The sequence below is a fragment of the Trichechus manatus genome, unplaced genomic scaffold (assembly GCF_000243295.1).
Source record: "Trichechus manatus latirostris isolate Lorelei unplaced genomic scaffold, TriManLat1.0 scaffold00138, whole genome shotgun sequence".
Lineage (NCBI taxonomy): Eukaryota > Metazoa > Chordata > Mammalia > Sirenia > Trichechidae > Trichechus > Trichechus manatus.
In genome coordinates, this window is record NW_004444074.1 from 1726268 (window position 1) to 1744045 (window position 17778).

At 49.0% G+C, this 17778-nt stretch overlaps 2 protein-coding genes across 2 annotated transcripts; one reads left to right on the forward strand and one right to left on the reverse strand.

Moving 5' to 3' along the window:
- Positions 1 to 2212: 2212 nt before the first annotated feature.
- TNFAIP1 (TNF alpha induced protein 1) lies at positions 2213 to 10782 on the reverse strand. The gene is made up of 7 exons (XM_004385381.2): positions 10739 to 10782; positions 6945 to 7263; positions 6159 to 6328; positions 5654 to 5743; positions 5525 to 5577; positions 4514 to 4709; positions 2213 to 2796 (listed from the first exon to the last, which is right to left on the reverse strand). The coding sequence occupies exons 2-7, from the start codon at positions 7147 to 7149 to the stop codon at positions 2560 to 2562; spliced, it is 951 nt and encodes a 316-aa protein (XP_004385438.1). The 5' UTR covers positions 7150 to 7263; positions 10739 to 10782; the 3' UTR covers positions 2213 to 2559.
- Positions 10783 to 11085: 303 nt separating this feature from the next.
- IFT20 (intraflagellar transport 20) lies at positions 11086 to 17712 on the forward strand. Its single transcript, XM_023739637.1, has 5 exons — positions 11086 to 11254; positions 14629 to 14757; positions 15871 to 15956; positions 16544 to 16647; positions 17166 to 17712. Exons 2-5 carry the CDS (start codon positions 14631 to 14633, stop codon positions 17245 to 17247), a joined length of 399 nt encoding a protein of 132 aa, XP_023595405.1. The 5' UTR covers positions 11086 to 11254; positions 14629 to 14630; the 3' UTR covers positions 17248 to 17712.
- The last annotated feature ends 66 nt before the right edge of the window (positions 17713 to 17778 follow it).

Sequence of the window (17778 nt, forward strand, 5' to 3'; positions counted from 1 at the left end):
AATTAAGCCTCAGTTCCAGCCCTTGTTAGTACTGTCCTTAAACTTGCACCAAGGGGAGCCTAGGTTTCAGAGCAATTGAGTACAGTTGGTCTTATGAGCTAGCGAGAACACAAGGTCAGGTGGCAAAGAGAAAAGTACAAGAAGCTACAGCAGTGAGCTGGCCTAGGCGTACTCACAGTAAACACAGCTCTGGACTATTGCAGTGTAACACAATTTTATTAGAAATTAGTGTTTGCTTTCACAAAATAGTTCAGTTACATGATTAAAGGAAAGATTCTCTCATGCCAGGATCTGTGCTATCCTCTGGCAGACTTTGGTAAGATACCAAACTCAACAAAACCCAATGCTGGTTAAGTGTTGTTGATAGCAGGCTTCTGGTTTTCTCAGCAACTGACAAAGTTTGACCTTCAACCACGCTTTTTATTTACTCTCTCCTGGGTGTTTGGAGTTGAAAAATCCAATTATGAGCTGCTTTCTGAATGGGGCTGGGAAACCTTTAAAGAAAACTCTCCAAACCTTTAACTCACAGTCTGATTAAAGAAGCTAAGATCACTTAAGTGAATTCAGTGTCAATATTTTTCCTAAGACCAAGGAGATAGTTTCAGTCAGAGGAAGTGCCCAGAGTTCCAGACTATTACCAGTGAGACAGCTGACGAGCTGAATGTCAGAGCAGGAAGCACAGGTGAGGGATGGACCCGTCAAAGGACAAGCTTTCACATACCTCAGTGGGGAGCTGGGAATGTGAGCATTAAAGGACTTGAAGAGGTCAGCTGAGGAAATAGGGCAGTGGCCTCAGGCTGAAACATTCCAGTCTCTGTGAGAAAGCCACAAAGCCAAAGCCTGAATTTGTCAAAGAAACGGATTTGTCTTCATCTGTTACCCCAGTGAGGGTTAGTACTGATCACCACGGTGCCTGACCTGAGTCTCGGAGCTGTTTATACATTCAAGACTGTGACTAAAGTGGAAAATGCCTGATTAAAAAGTAATTTCCCTCCCCACCTCATGTCATTTCAGGCCATTTTGAGTGTCCACTAACCTTGGGCCTAGAATTTGCCCATAGGCTCCATGGGGTCGGCCATGAGCAGCTGCTTAGCTACAGCAAAAATAGTCAAGAGGGATGAGCTTGATAACCTATGTCCCTTCCCATGTAGAGGGGTACTGCTGAGTGTCTGGGCTGCTCTGTCAGGCTGGCTGAACAGCTCCCTCCCTGCTGGCATTCCTTTGGAAAAGAATTCAGATAAGCTGCCTTCCAAGGGCTAAGCCAAACAAAGAAAGGGAATGAAAACCAAAGCCCCAAAGCACTCACTCTTGCTCAAGAGCTGGTGCTTGGCACCTCCCACAAGAAAGGAATGAAGGCCCCTGGGGGCTAGGGCTACTCCTATCCTCCTGTTTGGAGACTCACCACTCGGCAGAACCACCATCCCCAGCCAGGACACAAAACCAGTTGCTGACTGCACGGGCCCCCTCTATCCAGGGGCTGCCCTTGGCTGATGGGCGCACAAGCCCAGCACCATGCCACCATGCAGTGCCCGCGGCCCCACAGCCTTTCTGCTGCATCTCATGCTGCTCAGCAAAGTGGCTTCTGGCCCCTGTGCTCTTTGGCTTCACCATGAGTGAGGATGGTGTGCCTCGGGGCCAACTGCACCCACAAAGGATCAAATAAATAAGAGCAGTCATGTCAGACTACAGGAGCCAGTTACGTGACTCTAAGATGTGTGGTTAAAAATGGCTTTTCACAGGGATGCTATCAGGACCACAGGCCCCAACTTACAATCCTTCCTTAGGGTGCTTTAGGCTGGCTGCTTGGTCAGCCTGGCGAAGTCAAAACTGGTGAGTTTTTATTGCTTCCTCTTTATCCCCTCCTTCAGACTGGCTCTGCAGGGCAGAGGGGACTAATGTCAACATGTGTCAGAGCAAATACAAATCTAGATAAAAGTACAAAGTGCTTTACAGAACAGATCCCAAAGGCATCGAGAAAGGCCAAGAGCTCTACCTCACCCAGGGTCTTGGCATCTTGGAGGGGTGGCGGAAATGCTCAGTCCCTTCATTATTAGACTTCTAATCATTCATTCCCTAGATTATTTTTTAAAAATCAAACACCAAGCTTGTGCTTAAATACCTCAGGAGAAAAGGAGCCCCACCCTCTGTAAGAAACTGGGCCTCCACAGCACCAGAAGCTGCCTTTCTTGCAGAATGAACTGTTTTTCACAGGCCTCAGCTGAGGCCTAAGGGTAGCCCTTCAGTACAGGAAAGGCTGCTCAGCAGAGGCCTAGGGGAATATTCTTAGAAGGAAGTGGCTAAGCCAGTCCCCTCACCCATGGGGCAGAAGCTCTCCCTGTCAGGCAGGGATAGGACTCAATCCTCTTGTGCTCAGGGAAACAGGGCAAAGAAATGTGGTCTCTCCTTTGCCCAGGCCCTCTGACTTCCCAGTCAGGGCCCGTCATGCCTCTGGGTGCTGGAGCAGAGACCCAGCCAGCGGCAGCATGGGGTGGCCAACAGGGTGGGATTCCATAGGAGGGGAGACAGGCCCTCCTGCACCCTGACTCCCTGAGGGTCTTGTCAATCCCGATGGGCAGACTGGTGGCTGAGCTGCCGGTCATCGTAAGTGCTGTAGCGCTTGACATGGATGCGGCGGACACGGTCCCGCAGTTCAAAGGTCTCCTCGTCTTCACTGGGGGAAGCCTGGCTGTGGCTGCGGCTTGTGGCCTCCAACAAGGAGTTGTCAGGGACTCGGGGGGTCTCATACAGTAGGACATTGAGTGTTTCCTCATAGATTCGGGCCTCTGGGAATTCCACCTAGGGTGAGGGGACAAGAGGACTGCGTGACTTTCAACCCTGAGAGGGCACAGCATGTCAGAGCTCAACCCTGTGCTGGCTCCAGAGGTCTCCTTAAGTCTCACCAGGCAAATGGCTTTCTGCCTCATGAGGGAAGGCAGGTCTCCCCCGTTAAGAAGGTGTGAAATGTATTCTATGGATATAACGATACAAAATACTAACATCCTCCCCACCCTACCCCAACCTAGGACCAGTGGACTAGCGTGCACAGAGGCTAGGGACCTGTGGGCTCTGTGGTCGGGCCTAGGTACAATAGAGCTCCCACCACTTACTAGCTCTGTGGGCCTTGGGCTTAACCATTCTGTGCTTCAGTTGTCAATTATAAAATGCTGGTTACTAGCTACCTCAGAGTTGTGAACATTGCATGAAAGATAAATTGCTTAGCAGAGAGCCTGACACGCAGTAAATAAATTTAAAAAAAAAAAAACAAAAACAAATAATAAAAAGCAGCTGCTCTCAGTAGCAGTTTTAATGCTTGGCTGATCCAGTGTGTCCAGCCCGCCATGATCAGTCTGGAGGAAAGAAAACGGCTGGCAATGGAGAGACCTGAATTCTAGCCTAACTTGCTGTCGTCTTCAGCTTCTATTTCCTTATCTGTCAGATGAGGAGAATGGTTCTAAGCCTGCCTATCTCACAGGTACGGTGTGAAGGGTCAAAAAAGTTCATGGAAGAGAAAGCACTTTGAAAGGTGACAGGCACTGCTGCCACATCTACAGCCTTCAGCTCCTGGAGACCTGCCCTGGAACTCTGGCTCCACCGACATCCTGCACACAGAAGCCACCTGTGCCAACTGCTCCCCTTTCCCTCTCCTCCCCAAATTAAAAGACACAGGAAGCAAGGCCACCTCCTCTAAGCTGTCCTTTCCTGACTCTCAGCAGACCACTGAGCTGAAGGCACTTCAGTAATCTGAGGCCAAGAAGGAGCTACAAGGGCTTGGCTACACTGAGCCCTTCACACCCATGCAACTCCTCCCCAAATGAACTGCCATTCCACCTAGCCGATCTGCTGACACCTTAATACACACTCATGGAGGCAGCGGCTCTCTGGGGAGGACGCCTTCTGCTTGCAGCCTGGGAGAAAGGGGTTAACACAGATTGTATTACCATCACCTGTTAAATACCACATATGTGCCTGCACTGTTGTTACTGCAGAGGTTGTCAGCTGGCCTGGGACATCCGAGGAGTGGGTGCCACACAGGACAGCATTCTAACTTGAAAGCCCAAGCTATTTCCACTACACCACACTGCTTCTCCTAAGAGTTACCTCATTTCATTTTCATAATAGCACTGTTAAATTCACACTATCATCCCTATGTTTGCAAATGAGGAAACTGAGCCCCAGATGGTTTAAATGGCTTATCCCAAGTTAGAAAACTGGTAAATGGTGGAGCCAGAAGTCAAATCTGAATTGGGCCAACTCCAAAGAACTGGTCCTTCCCGCTGTACCCTGCTGGTCAACAGCCAGCCCATGCCTCTCAGCTGACAAGCACACACATTCCTGTTCCATTCCCCAAATTCCCTGTTTTGGCTTTTGTCTTTCCCTAATGTCATCACAGGAAGTTTGGGAAAGAAAGATGGCAACATGCATACTCTTTTTCTCCTTGTGGTGAAAGGCTCAGTCAGGGCTGCACTGGTTGTGTGCCCTGTCCTCCCCACCATGCAGAGAGAACCCCTCATACCTTGGTCTGCTTCTTCTCCGTGGCATACACGATGGAGGTGCAGCACACCTCTGCCAGCTTACGGCCCTGGCCGTAGAAGGACCAGCAGCAGATCTCATCACCGATGACATCCTTGATGAAGAGCACACGGCCGTTGAAGCGCAGGGAGAGCTTGTCAAACAGCTCGATGTTTTTCAGCAGGTGGTCGTCAGAGTTGCTGAAAAACGCATGAGGGCCGCAGGTCTGGGAATGAGGTTCCGGAGCAAAGGAGGGTGCTAGAGCAAGCTGGGCCCTCCCGTCCCTTCCTTTCCCCTGTCGTGCTGAAATGGTAAAAAGTCAGGGTGCCAGGGGGACAGGAAGAGAAAGGGCCACTCCCTGGGCACCCTCTGGGTTTGGGAGCCTGTGAGGAAAAGGAGTTGAATTGGTCTGTTAAAGCAGAGAGGACTGAAGGAGGGAGGTCTCCCCTCGTTAAGCCCAGAAGGAAGGAGGTATGCTGCTATTTTGGCAGAAGCCATTTCTTCCTTGCTGTGGGGGTGACACTGGCAATGTGCCCATCCACAGGGAGTTGCTGGGGGTGTCGCTGGGGGGTTAGGGGACTTGGGACTCTGAGCCTGTAGCCACCTGGGTGTACCTAGCTGTGGCCTGCTGAGAGGACACTGAGGGGCAGGGGGAAATCGGCCCAGCTGTGAGGCAGAAAGGCTGGCTTAGGAGGACTCCCAGCCCACCGGCTTCCCAGCGTCCCTCCCCCACCTCCTGAGATGATGCATGTGAAAATATCTGGCAGGCTGCCTGACATGATGCGTGTTAAGGGGGGATTACATGTTGATCATCTATATCCAGCCAGGGCCCTGCACCGGGTTCCAAATGCCTCTGCCCCGAACCCCCTTCTACTGTTCTCCCCTCCTAGTGCAACTGACGTGCCCTGGGACAGGCAGCTCCCTTACGATCGCTGCCCAATTTCCACTCTGGCTGTTCAGCCCTTTCTGCAGCCCTTCCCCCTGCCCCCTCCCACCAAGAGGTCCCCCACCCTACCTGGTGTAGGAATACTTGTTGTTGCTCCTGTTGTACAGCAGCTTCACCACGGGCTGTGAGGGAGGACAGAGTGAGGGCTGGACCAGGGCCCTGGCAGCCCCCGCCCACAGTCCTGAGAAGTGCCGGTACCTTGGTGGAGGATTCAATGAGCCTCTCTTCCTCCTTCAGGGATGTGATGATGGGGATGTTGCACACGGGCTGGTAGGAGTCCTTCTTGTCCTGCGGGATACACAGAGCGAAGAGCACTTCTTTGGGATCTCTGCTTGCCAGGCTTAGCCAGGTATCCCGGGATCCATCAGAGCCCCTCTGCTATGGCCACCCCCTGCTAGGTGAGGAGGATCAGACAGAGATCCTGAGCCACTAGCAAGCAGACCCCATTTTTAGAACACCCCAAATCCAGATATCTAGGCATATGAACTAGAAGTCGGGCCTACTCACACTGCATGAGCCCTTCACCTTACAAAGGACTGGCTTCCAGGTCCCCCTGCCTGGGAAACACCTGGCTGTATTTCAACAGGTTTCTGACTCATCCACCATACCTCCCACACAGCCTTCCAGGAACTGGACCCTTAAGTCCCTGAAGGAGGGGGGCAACTCCTGACCTCATCAGCCCACCCCAGCTCTGCCCCCGCACCTGCAGGGCACTCTGGCACATGTCCACCAGCCCCTGAATGAGGTAATACTTTGCTTCAGCCATCAGTTCCTTGATCTCTTGCCGGTTTTGAGGGAGAGTGATGGTGTCATCTCGGAGGTAATTCAAAATGGTGCCAAAGTGCTTTCCACATCGGTCTATGAGGATCCAGCCTAGGGATTCAGACCTAGAGAATTACTGTTTGCCCCCAGGTGCCTCAGAAACAGGCAGGAGGCAAAAGGTCACTGGATGGATTTGGTGGCAGGTGGCAAGAAAAGGAGTTACATGAACATAGGGCCCACAGCATAGTGATGACAGAAGGGGGACCAGAACTTCCAGCTGTCAGGTCCATGGCTGCTCTTCACCCCTCCACCCTGGAACCAAGAACTGACACCTGCTGTGGGAGCACAGCCCTCCAGGCTCTGCTGAGGCCCCAGAGGTCCAAGCTCGGGAGCACTCAGGCCCGCCCTCTTGCAACACAGAAACCACCAGGCCCTGCTTCCGTCCTGCCCACTGCCCAGGTACTACCGCAATGGTTCTTATGAGACTCCAGTTCTCTGAGAATATAAAACAAGTATGGATCTTCTCCCTGGAAAAATGCATAAATCTACAAGCATTCTATGTGCAATTTCAAAGGATTCTGAAACTCTACAAAGGACTCCAAATGAAGAAGTCCTATACTAGGTGAGTCGAGATTCTGGATCTGCCACGCTTAAGCCTTGCCCTGAAGTCACTTTTCAGGAACTCCTCCTTTCTTCCCCACCCACTCAACAAGCCTTGATGCCTCACCTTCTTTGTCCGTCAGCACCTCCATGCGCCCACTGAACATGGCCTTGAGCATGGTATCATGACGGGTGAGTGCCCTCACAGTGGTGTAGTACAGGGAGCCACCTACATTGAGCTGGACGTACTTGTTGCCCAGGCCTCCGCCCTTGAAGCCGCTTAGCTTGGGCTTGGCCCCTGAGGCTGGGCACAGACAGGTATCCCCCGACATCTCCCGCTGCAGGTAGATTACCACACGGCAGGAGGTAGGCTTGGAAGGCTCCGCCGTGGTGGAAGGGGTCACAGGTGAGTGGCCAGTGGAGGCCAGAGCCTCATACTCTCAGCGCTGTGGGCAAGAGATGGGAGAGAAGGCAGGAGTCAGCAGAGCAGAGCCCTCAAACTAGGAGGGGACAACAGGAGAAACACTGACTAGTCAGTCATTCCCTCCTTGATCTTGATACATCCAAGTACTCCCTGGCAGAGGCCCACTCCCTGGGCAACAGTAAGAAGACTTCCCTGCTGTTCTTTACTGTCCCAGGAACCAGGCCGGGAGCACAGTCTCTCAGAGCCTGGCTCTGGTCACCTTACCAGGCCAGAGTTGAGTCAGCCTCCATGAGACTCAGCTCAGCTCTGGGTGGCAAGAAAGACAAGCGAGTCCTAGGAACTGGTCAAAGAGGGTCTGAGGAATAGACTGACAGAGCAGAAATCCTCATCCTGTGGAATCTACCATTCAGACTCGCAGTTATTATCTTCTCAAAGTTTCCAGGATCCCAGACTTCCAGTCAAACCTACTGAGAATCCAGCCTGCCTAGGAGTTTTCCAGAAGCCAGAGGGACAGGATGTACTTCCTTCCTACCAGATTCCATACTCAAGAGCGGCCAGCACTGGCACTTAGTCTGAGTGCCACCTGGGGTCTGGTTCCAGGAAGGAACGTGAAAGCAGGTTCAGGAGAGAAAGAAGGGAGTGAGGCAAGTGGGAGGGAGCCGGCACACTGCTCTTGGCAGAGGTATCCTGGCTCCAGCTGGGGGCTCCTGACCTTCCCCTTTCTTGGCACCACTCTTATCCCAAGTTCATGAAATTGTCACCGTTTTTCAGGGTAGATGAACTACAGGATGGCTGTTTTCTCTTTTTTTTTTTTCCTGAGAGGTGGCCCAGCCCTATCTCTTCCTCTCTTTCCTCTCAACAAGAAAAGGGCCAGAAAAGACTAGAAGATAAATCTAAAAACAATTATGTGACTTGGAAATTGAAACTCTAACAGGAGGTCACAGGAGGGAAGAGCAAGGAAAGAAAAGGAGAGCAAAGCCAGGTCACCCCTTACGATTTAGATCTATCTATTTTTTTGCTTTCTAAAGAATCAAAAAAATTCATTCACTGAGGAAAAAACAGGTAACATTCATTGCATGTTTACTATATGTCAAGTATATTTCTAAGCATCTAACATATATTAAACCCCAAAACTAAACCTGTTGCTGTTGAGCAAGTCCAACTGATAGCGATCCTATGGGACAGAGTAGAACTGCCCCATAGGGTTTCAAAGGCTGTAATCTTTACAGAAGCAGACTGCCACATCTTTCTTCCATGGAGCGGCGGATAGGTTTGAGCTGCTGACCTTTTGGTTAGCAGCTGAGTGCTTTAACCACTGTGCCACCAGGGCTCCTTAATAGATATTAGCTCATTTAACTAACTTAGGGAAAAGAAAACCACCGCCACCACCAATAGCATATCCTGTCATGCAGCGGAGCCCTGATGACATGGTGGTTAAGAGCTGGGCTGCTAACCAAAAGGTCAGCAGTTTGAATCCGCCAGTCGCTCCTTGGAAACCCTATGGGGCAGTCCTACTCTGTCCTATAGAGTCACTATGAGTTGGAATCGACCTGACAGCAATCGGTTTGGTTTGGTATTTTTATGTTATGCAGAGGGATAAAAAGATGAAGAGATACTGTTATTTCCTTCAAGGAGTTCAAAGAAGCATCATAAAATTGGCAAGAATAAAACAAGAGCATTTATTGTGCCCCTACTATGTGCCAGGCCTGCGGATACAGAAGAGAACAAACAAGTCATGTCCTCATGGAGCTTACATGTTTGTGTGTGTGTGTGTGTGTGTGTTGTGTAACTGACAATAAGTGAGAAAACAAATAAGCAATTTCAGAAGGCGATAAATGCAAAAAAAGATAATAAAACAGTGATAAGGGAAAAGCACTAATTTAGATAAGGGGCCAGGGAACTCTTCTTTGGGAAGGTGACATTTAAGCTAAGGTCTGCAAGAGCATTCCAGATAGACAGAAGAGCAAATGCAAAGTTCCCTGGCTAGAAACAAGTTAGAGGAAAAGAAGTAAGGTTAAAATTGCTGATGCATAGAAATAAGGTGGAATTTGGTTGGATGTAAGATCAGGAAAGGCAGGGACCAGATCATATTAAAAAGTTTGGATTTTAATTGCAATGGGAATCCATAGGAAGGTTTTAAGCAGGGGAGTGATATGATGCAGTTATGTTCTGAAAAGATCATTTTGGCTACTGTGAAGAGAATGCATTGTAAGAATGCAAGAGAGGAAGCGGGAAGACCAGAGGAAGCAGCAGTCTAGGCAAGAGATGATGATGGCTTGGACTACCACTGTAGTAACGGAGACAGAAAAAAGGAGGAATCACTTCATTTAATCCTCACAACACAAAGTTTACAGTTGCTCATCAACTCCTGTAAATGCAAACCAGAAACAGTGCCCTGGTTTGAGTTTACTGTTTTGCTCTCCAAACAGTGCACAGCACAATGCTACACATATTTTAAGTATTTAATATATGTTGGTTTGTTAAGACTGAAACTATCCCAGAAAAGATTTTGGTAGATCCCTGGGAAGAATGTGCAAGGAAGGGCCAGAGCAGGTGCTGTATGAAGTACTGAATTCCGTTGTGGGTTGGTCCGGCAGGCTTTTCAATTTGCCTCAGGGATGGGATGTGGAGGAGCTGGGCCCTCACTTACAATCTGTCCAATCAGTCAGTATCACTTAAATGGTTGGAGATCACCTTACTTCCCTAGCCCAACCCCAAAGAATGAACCCACCCCTTAACAAGTTTTACTAAGTTCCCCATGTACCGTATGTTGTGTCTGGACCCAATTTTCCTAGGGTCAAAGAAAGTACACATACATGTTCTGTCAAAGCAGAGGAACTCAAAGGCTCGGCTAGTCTACAGAGGAAGACAAAAGTCTTTGTCCAGAGCTAATCTATTCCCTTCCCTACAAAAGCAACAGCTTTGGGCCCCTGGATGACGTCAGCTCAGATTCCGCCCAAACCAATGGATTCCAGGAATCCTGTGGCAGGTAACGCCCAGAAAGCAATTCCAGTGAGAATGAAGTTTCCAGTGATACCCTCAGTGCTCTTCCTTCCGGACTTTGTTTGTGGATATTTGGGGACGCCTGGGGCTAGAGGCGTATCTGTGTCTCACTCAGTGAAGCTAAAGGGACTCGTGCTGAATAAACGGCAAACAGCCACCGCGAATAAGGCGGGAGAAGGTGGGTGGGGTCCTGAGAACTAAGGAGTGAGAAATCCGTCACACGGGTGATGGTGGGGAAAGCCAATCTTGCCAGGAGAGGGCGGCTCTAGCAGAAATTCTAGGTGTGAATCTTAGCCTTTATTCAAAGGGTCATGGGGAGATTTAGCGAGACCCACCCTCTCTTGGAGTCTTCCCCAGCCCGTACTCCTCACTACCGAGACCAGTTCTGACGTCCACCCCAGAGAAGGATTTGAGCTCTCCATTTCTTCTACGCCGTCCCACCCTTCTCCCCCAATACCGGGTGGGGACCTCTTTGCTCCAGCCCCAGCTCTCACCGTCCACAGGGGCGCCGCTCCCTTCTCTCCCCTGGGTTTCTAGCAGACTCCGTACAACCCCTGTACTGCGACCGCCTGCCCACCCTCAATCCCAGGGCGTGAGCTCACATCCTCCGCCCGTCGACTCCGCCCCGAGCCGCGGCCCAGCCACGGTCTGGGGAGCCTGAACACTACAAGGCCCGGCATGCCCAGCATCATAGCGCGAGGTAGAAGGCACAGCGCTTCCGAGTATTCCGCGGTTAGACCACAGCTACTTCCGGCAACCTTGCTAGCGCAAAGGCCTGTGGGTCTCGTAGGTAGTCATCCTTACTTTCAGGCCTCTGTCTCCCAGCAGGCTCTGTGGGGTGGGAAGATGTAAGTGTTTCCGGTGTCAGGTAGAGACGTCATGGGTAAACAGGACCTGTAGCCGTGGCAGCGGTCGAGGCGGGCTGGTAGGCAGAGTACCGCTGACCGGGGAGCGAAGCTGCCGCAGATATCAGCCTGGACCGCAGCGCGCCACCGTTACTGGGCCTACAAGTAAGCCATGACTGCGGGTCGAGGCATGCGGGCTCGACTCAGTGCTCCCGAGGCAAGGGGCAGAGTCGAGCGGACCCGGCGCTAGATGAACCTGACAGGCCGGTGCCCTGAGGCAATCCCAGGCCAAAAGTAAAGTGGAGATTCCGCCCAACTCTTTGGGAGTTGTTTTTTACATCCAGTTTAGGGCTGGAGCTTTGTATCCGTTCATGCGCTTAATGATCTTATGAGGAAACTGGTTCAGATAAGTTCAAAGAGTTTACATAGTTAAGACAGAGCCAGCTCCATCAGCCAGGTCTTCCTTCTGCCCAGAGCACCTTCCTTCACACACCATGGATGGAGTTTACTGTTGTGCCTGGCTTGGCTCTGGGAGGGCGGAGGGGGGGGATGGGGGGGGGGCAGAGAGAGTGTTACGGCCACCATTCTCAGGGAACTCAGTCCCCGCTATTTTGCCCTGTGTTCCTCAGATGCCCAGAGTGTGGTAGGAGTTGGGAGAGAATCTGGTAGTTGGCTGTGAACTCTCTCCCTACACTCCTTCTCTGGTCTTATCCATCTCATTAACTATCCCCTCCAGCCGTTCACTTGGTTCAGGATAGATACCTGGGAATCATGCCTGACTCTGCTTCATTCATCTTCCAACTCCAGCATTCAGTGAATCCATTACTAAGTCCAGTGGACTCAACTTACGAAACATCTCAAATCGGAACACTTTTCATCAGTTCCTAGCCTTGGTTACTGTAATAGCCTACTATCTACTTCCACAGTCATTCATTCCACAAACATTTACTGAATTATTATGTGCAGGCCCCATGCGAGGTTCTAGGGTTACAGGGTTGAACAAAGTGGTGTAGCCAGCCCCACCCTCTTGTTCTCTCCGATCCATTCTTCATCCTGACCCAGAGTAATACAGTGAAACCTGTGAAAGCTGGAACTCGACGGAACTGCCTTGTTTTTCTGGGTCTCCGCCTTTGAAAGGGTGCAGTCTTGTCACTTTTTTATCGCTCGTTTTAGTGGCAAATATTTGAGTTTTCCTTCTCTGACAGGGTTCGACCTGACGTTGGTTCCAGCTTTTGCGGGTTTTACTGTATTTCTAAAATTCAAGTCTGATCATGCCACTTTGCTGAGAATCCACCGGCTGCCCATCACCCTTAACATCAAATCCAAGCTCATTACTGTGGCTTTCACAGCCCCCCATGATCCAACTCTAGCCTCGCTATCTAGCCTCATCCTTTTTCACTCTCCCTCTTGCTCACAGTGTTTCAGTCACAGTGGCCTTTCAGTTCTTGGACTGCTTCAAATTTCTTATAGACTCAGAATCTTCACACATGCTGTTCCTTCTGCCTGGACTGCCTCCCTTTCCCTTGCACTTGACAAACTTTTGGACATACTTTAGGTCTCAGCTTAAGTGTCAGAGAGGCCTTTGCTGACACCCCCTCCCCATATGAATTATGTCCTCCTATACCTTCACATAGCACCATCTGCCTTTCCTCATACTGTTATCACAATTTGTGATTATTTGCTTACTGTCTGTCCAGAGGTCAGGAGCTAAAGCATTTTGTTCACTGCTTGATCCCTAGAGCAGGGACTCAGTAGATATTTCTGAATGAATGCATGGTCCCTGGAAAGGAAGTAGAAGTTGAAGCAGATGTTTGCTTCCTTGTATTACTTGAAGTTTTCTGGAGCAGCTGGTCTGATTAAACATCTAGTAGGTTTTAAATACTCGGAGTATATGTGTAAATATAACAGGACAAGCAGGAAGACAAATCTTTTTAAAAAGCTTGGATTCCAGTGAGGCCAGAGGCTCTGGGCCAGAGTCATACACAGGCAGCCCATGGACATACATTCGTTGGTCCACACAGTGTTGGGTGGTTTTGTTTTTTTCCCTCACTTTAAATTAGACACCAACACGTAAAAGTCAGACTTCATATAAAAATCTGTATTTCTGGTCCCTTGAAAAGAAGGTCAGGAAACAGTGGGGCTTTCTTTTCTAACCGTTGCTCCCCTGGTGGAGCAACTGCCCCAGGCAGTCACTGTCAGAGTCACCCCTTCAGAACAGAACTTCTCTCAGGATGCTGGTAGGGAACCCCGTGAGGCTGGGGGAGGTGGGAGCAGAGAGAAGGGTCTAACACAGGGCCAGGTGATGGTAGCCTTTGGAATACCTGGCGTTTTGAAATTGGTATAGCAGCCAATGACTAGAAGTATGTAGTATTGCCTCCTTTTCTGGACAGGGCGGGCACTGTTTCTGTATGTTTGTTTGTTTTTTGCTTGTTTCTTAAGCCGGAACAAGGGTGAGTTTTACGTGTTTCTTCTCCCAGAATTGAGGCATCCTTTAGCCAGGAATGTGAGGAGACCTGGGAAGAGAAACATTGTCTCTGTTGGTTCTCTGTTCCCTACAGGGGGGAAAAAATCCACACTCCTTAGCTTGGCATATAGGCTCATCCTGATTCTGCTCCACCCAGCTTCTACTCCGTCCTCTTGCCCTTCCTCCTCTGGGCAGGACAGGCCCTTCAGTGACTCCAGACCTTTGTCCACACTGCTTTCTCTGCTTGGAATGCCTTTCCCTGGCCTCCTTATGTGGCACATTCTTGCTGATTCTTCATTCCTTTTTGTGTTTTCTGCTAGAGACAGGCAGACCCAAATTTGGGTTCCACTTCAGGCAAGTGTACGGTACCATAAGGCATAGATTATGGGTAATAGTCGTACTCCTGGTTTCTTATATTTTAACCCTAGTTTTTACTTCACACAGGTTTCTTTTACTTGCTTTTTGTTTTGTTCCAGTACATGTATTTAAAAAGCTTTTTTTTTGGGCACATAATATAACGAGGGATAAATAAACATGCTCACGGCTCATGAGTTAGTTCCAGTGTCACTCCCTCACATCTGCATTAGCTGCTCTGTCCTCCTCCTCCTCCGTAGTGATGTCTCTGTAAAAGCACTTACCACAGTATAATTTTCCAGTTTACATGTCTGTCTTTCTCCAGCTAAACTGTGTGCTTCTTCTGGGGGGGTACCATATTGCATTCATCTTTGTACCCCGAACATCTAGCAGTTTTGGTGTATAGTAGGCACTCAAGAAATATGTGTTGAATGAAAAATGCCTGTGACAAGCAACTGTACTTTATTCTTTCCTGACCCTTGCTCCTATGACGTACCTCTTGTGGCTGCCACTGTCACTCCTTCAGAGCTTCTCTTTTCTAGGGGAGCCAGAAGGGAAGTAGGTGAGGCTCACAGAGGTGGAGGCAGAAGGAACACAAGCCTTTGGAACATCTGGGATTTTGGCTTTGGTGTCTTGGGGTAGGAGCAGGGCTGGGCGGGAAGCAGGTTATTTCCTCTAGTGACTGGGAAGTGAATGGGGATCGGGGCTGGTTTCTTTGCAGCTATGGCAAAGGACATCCTGGGTGAAGCAGGGCTGCACTTTGATGAGCTGAACAAGCTGCGGGTGCTGGACCCAGAGGTTACCCAGCAGACCATTGAGCTCAAGGAAGAGTGCAAGGACTTTGTGGACAGTGAGTGTCATTTGGGGGGACCTGGCCACTCAGCTTTGAGCTGTTCCATCCACATCCCACGCCCACCCTGACTGCAGCTCTTGGCCCGGCTCCCTGGAGGTTGAGCCTGGCCGTCAATTCCCATGTCATCACCCGTCTACCTGCCCTCCTCTTCTGCTCTCACGTAGTCCCACACAGAGCACTGATCAAAACAAACATTGGGATGGTGAGTGGGGGATGTGTCTTTTAGATATGTTGTCTTTTATTTTTTTGTTCTCAGAAATTTTAAATGTAACGGGGGCTGAACCATGACTTGGGGGTAGAGTAGGGTGGGGAGTAGAACTGTGTGCTCGTGATTTGATTTCTTGGGAAAAAGCATTCTCAGTGTCAGGTTTTCCATTATTTGGAGTTAAAGGTGATAACAAAATCTCTAGAAACAGCTCAACACTCAGTGAAGTCATCTTTTGGCCAAAGATCTCTAGGAAGCCGCCTGTACCAGCAGCCAAGCAAGTCCGGTGAATACAGAGCCAGGCCTAGGCAGAGCAAGGGATTTCCGAGCCTTCTGGCGATGCCCTAGTCTGTGGAGAGAGCTTGACTAGTGAAAGGTAGCTTGGGTCCTATGTGATTGCTGTGCATGTTGTCCCACCGCTCTGGGTCATCGTTTACTCCTCAGTAAAATGGGGCTCCACCACACCAAGGACATTGGAAAAAAGAGATTAGGTGCTTAAAAAGCACAGAGCTCCTACTTAGCTCTGGTTACAGGTGGAAAGCCCCCACCCCACCATTCACTGATATCCATAGTGTGTACAGTGAAGAGGCAGCACTCATGTCCTGAGCCAGTCCTTTCACTAACATGGCCTTTTGTGCTTCCTGCCACCCCTAGTGAAGTAGGATTTGGACCCATATGGAGGATAGGCCCACCAGGAGCCTGGTGCCATCAGTCTGAGTTAATAGTGACTGACTGACTCAGTGGGGATTCAGGGTCCAAGTATTCCCAGGACCAGCTTCAGGCACCTGGCCCACTCTTTTCTAGCTTCAGACTAAGGGTATGAGACTTTAGGCTAGCAGGCACTGAGGAGGAAGTGATGATACTGAGAAAATAAAACATTTTATTTTTTGTTCTTTTCCTAAAAGAAATTGGCCAGTTTCAGAAAATAGTTGGTGGTTTAATTGAGCTTGTTGACCAACTTGCAAAAGAAGCAGAAAATGAAAAGATGAAGGTAAGATCAGCATGTCTTCTGTCTAGATCTTGGGCTGGGACCCTGGTTCCCAGCTTCTCATCCTTCTGCCGTCTTGTTTTGTTGGGAGAGTGGTTCTTTTATTTAGTTAAAACAAGATAAAAAAAATTCCTGGCCCAGTTAACTACTGAACTCCTCTATGACAGGATACTTGCATTATTTCATTTAATCTTCACATCAGTACTGTGATAAGTAGCTTTAGCCTCATTTTATAAATGAAGAAATGAAGGCCTGCAGGACGTAGATGACTTGGCAAAGGACCCAAGGCTAAATGGCACAGCAAAAGGGCCAGTGAACTCCAGTGTGTCAGGCTCGGGTGATACTCCTAGACCTTGCCTCACAGAGCTGCAGTTCAGTTCTCCTAGAATTTCAGTTTACACATGAGGAACTTTGGGGCCATTAGGTTAATCCTTTTTATTTACCCCAAAGCTCTAGGGCTTGACTTTCTTTACCCCTCTCAGCACTGACATATCAACCCCAAAACAGCCCTTCTGCACGTTGAGGACTTAATGCTGTGGCCAACTGTAAGGGCGCCATGACCTTTTCTTTGGCAATACCGTGTTTTCTAGGCTATTGGCGCTCGGAACCTGCTCAAATCTATAGCCAAGCAGAGAGAAGCCCAACAACAGCAACTTCAAGCACTAATAGCAGAAAAGAAAATGCAGCTAGAAAGGTAAGTCCTGACGTAAATCAAGTTCTTCTTCACTCAAATTCTACTTTTTCTTCTGGAATGATCACCTTTCATCTTTATTCTTCATCATTGTTCTCCCATTAAGTATCTTACTTGTCCCATCCTACTTTGAAGATTTTTAAAGTTAAATAAAATTACATTGGATGGGAGGGCGATAGAAAATGTGTCAATATTAAACAAACCTCTAGTTGTTTGAGAGCACAGAAGGATGAGCGGTAGATTGAAAGTTCAGGTGGTGAGGGTCTGCAAGGTTGGCTGGTTCTCTGAAAGGAGGAGACCGTCTTCCCAGGGCTAGAGACTTCTCACAGGTGGTCATGGGTAGGGCTTCACCTCTTTTTTTTCTTTGCATTTTCTTTCTTCTTGCCCTCACTAACTTCGTCATTCTGGACTCACACCGTTTCTTGGAATCATTTAAATCTCGTATACTCTTCTCTAGAAGAATTAACCCTAAGGTTGATTTCATCCGTTTTTTAGGGCTTCTTAACAATTTTGTTTTTCAGGTATCGGGTTGAATATGAAGCTTTGTGTAAAGTAGAAGCAGAACAAAATGAATTTATTGACCAATTTATTTTTCAGAAATGAACTGAAATTTTTCATTTTTATAGCAGGAGGGCAAAAAAATAAACCAAACAAACCTCTGTACCATTCCAATGACTTGTTGACTAATGACCCAAGTATGCCACGTGAGAGAGACAGTGTGTAAGGAATGCATCTCTGAAGGCAGTAATACAAATTTGGGGGAATTCGTTTTCAGCAGCATCAGGGCGTATCTGCTGGCAAACACTGGTGCTGTGGCTGCTGGCCGCCACGGAGGCACGGGTTCTCACCTCTGCATTCTTAGTCTGAACTAGGCAACCTGTAAACTTGGATCCTTTTTTGTAAATCCACAAAGCTTTGAAAGAAAAAACAATAAATTATTGTTTTCAAATGGCTTGATCTGTCTCTTTTCCTGGTGCCCGTGAAGTACATTAAGCCCCTTGTAAGGGGACCCCAGACACTATCTCCCACTCCACAAAACAAGCCAGGCAGTGGTCAGCAGCTACCTTTATTTGGACCAGACACACAAGAGTCAGACAATACTGCCCACAGTCAGACCAGATATGGCCTGTGAGA

Bases quoted from the DNA above. Each gene is read 5' to 3' on its own strand.
- IFT20 (XM_023739637.1), top strand. From the start codon at position 14,631: ATGGCAAAGGACATCCTGGGTGAAGCAGGGCTGCACTTTGATGAGCTG. The intron at 14,758-15,870 runs GTGAGTGTCATT...TTTTCCTAAAAG, and splicing joins GTGCAAGGACTTTGTGGACA to AAATTGGCCAGTTTCAGAAA. The intron at 16,648-17,165 runs GTAAGTCCTGAC...TTTGTTTTTCAG, and splicing joins AAGAAAATGCAGCTAGAAAG to GTATCGGGTTGAATATGAAG.
- TNFAIP1 (XM_004385381.2), bottom strand. From the start codon at position 7,149: ATGTCGGGGGATACCTGTCTGTGCCCAGCCTCAGGGGCCAAGCCCAAG. The intron at 5,578-5,653 runs GTACCGGCACTT...CCTCCCTCACAG, and splicing joins TCATTGAATCCTCCACCAAG to CCCGTGGTGAAGCTGCTGTA. The intron at 2,797-4,513 runs GTATGAGGGGTT...CCCTCACCCTAG, and splicing joins CGGAGAAGAAGCAGACCAAG to GTGGAATTCCCAGAGGCCCG.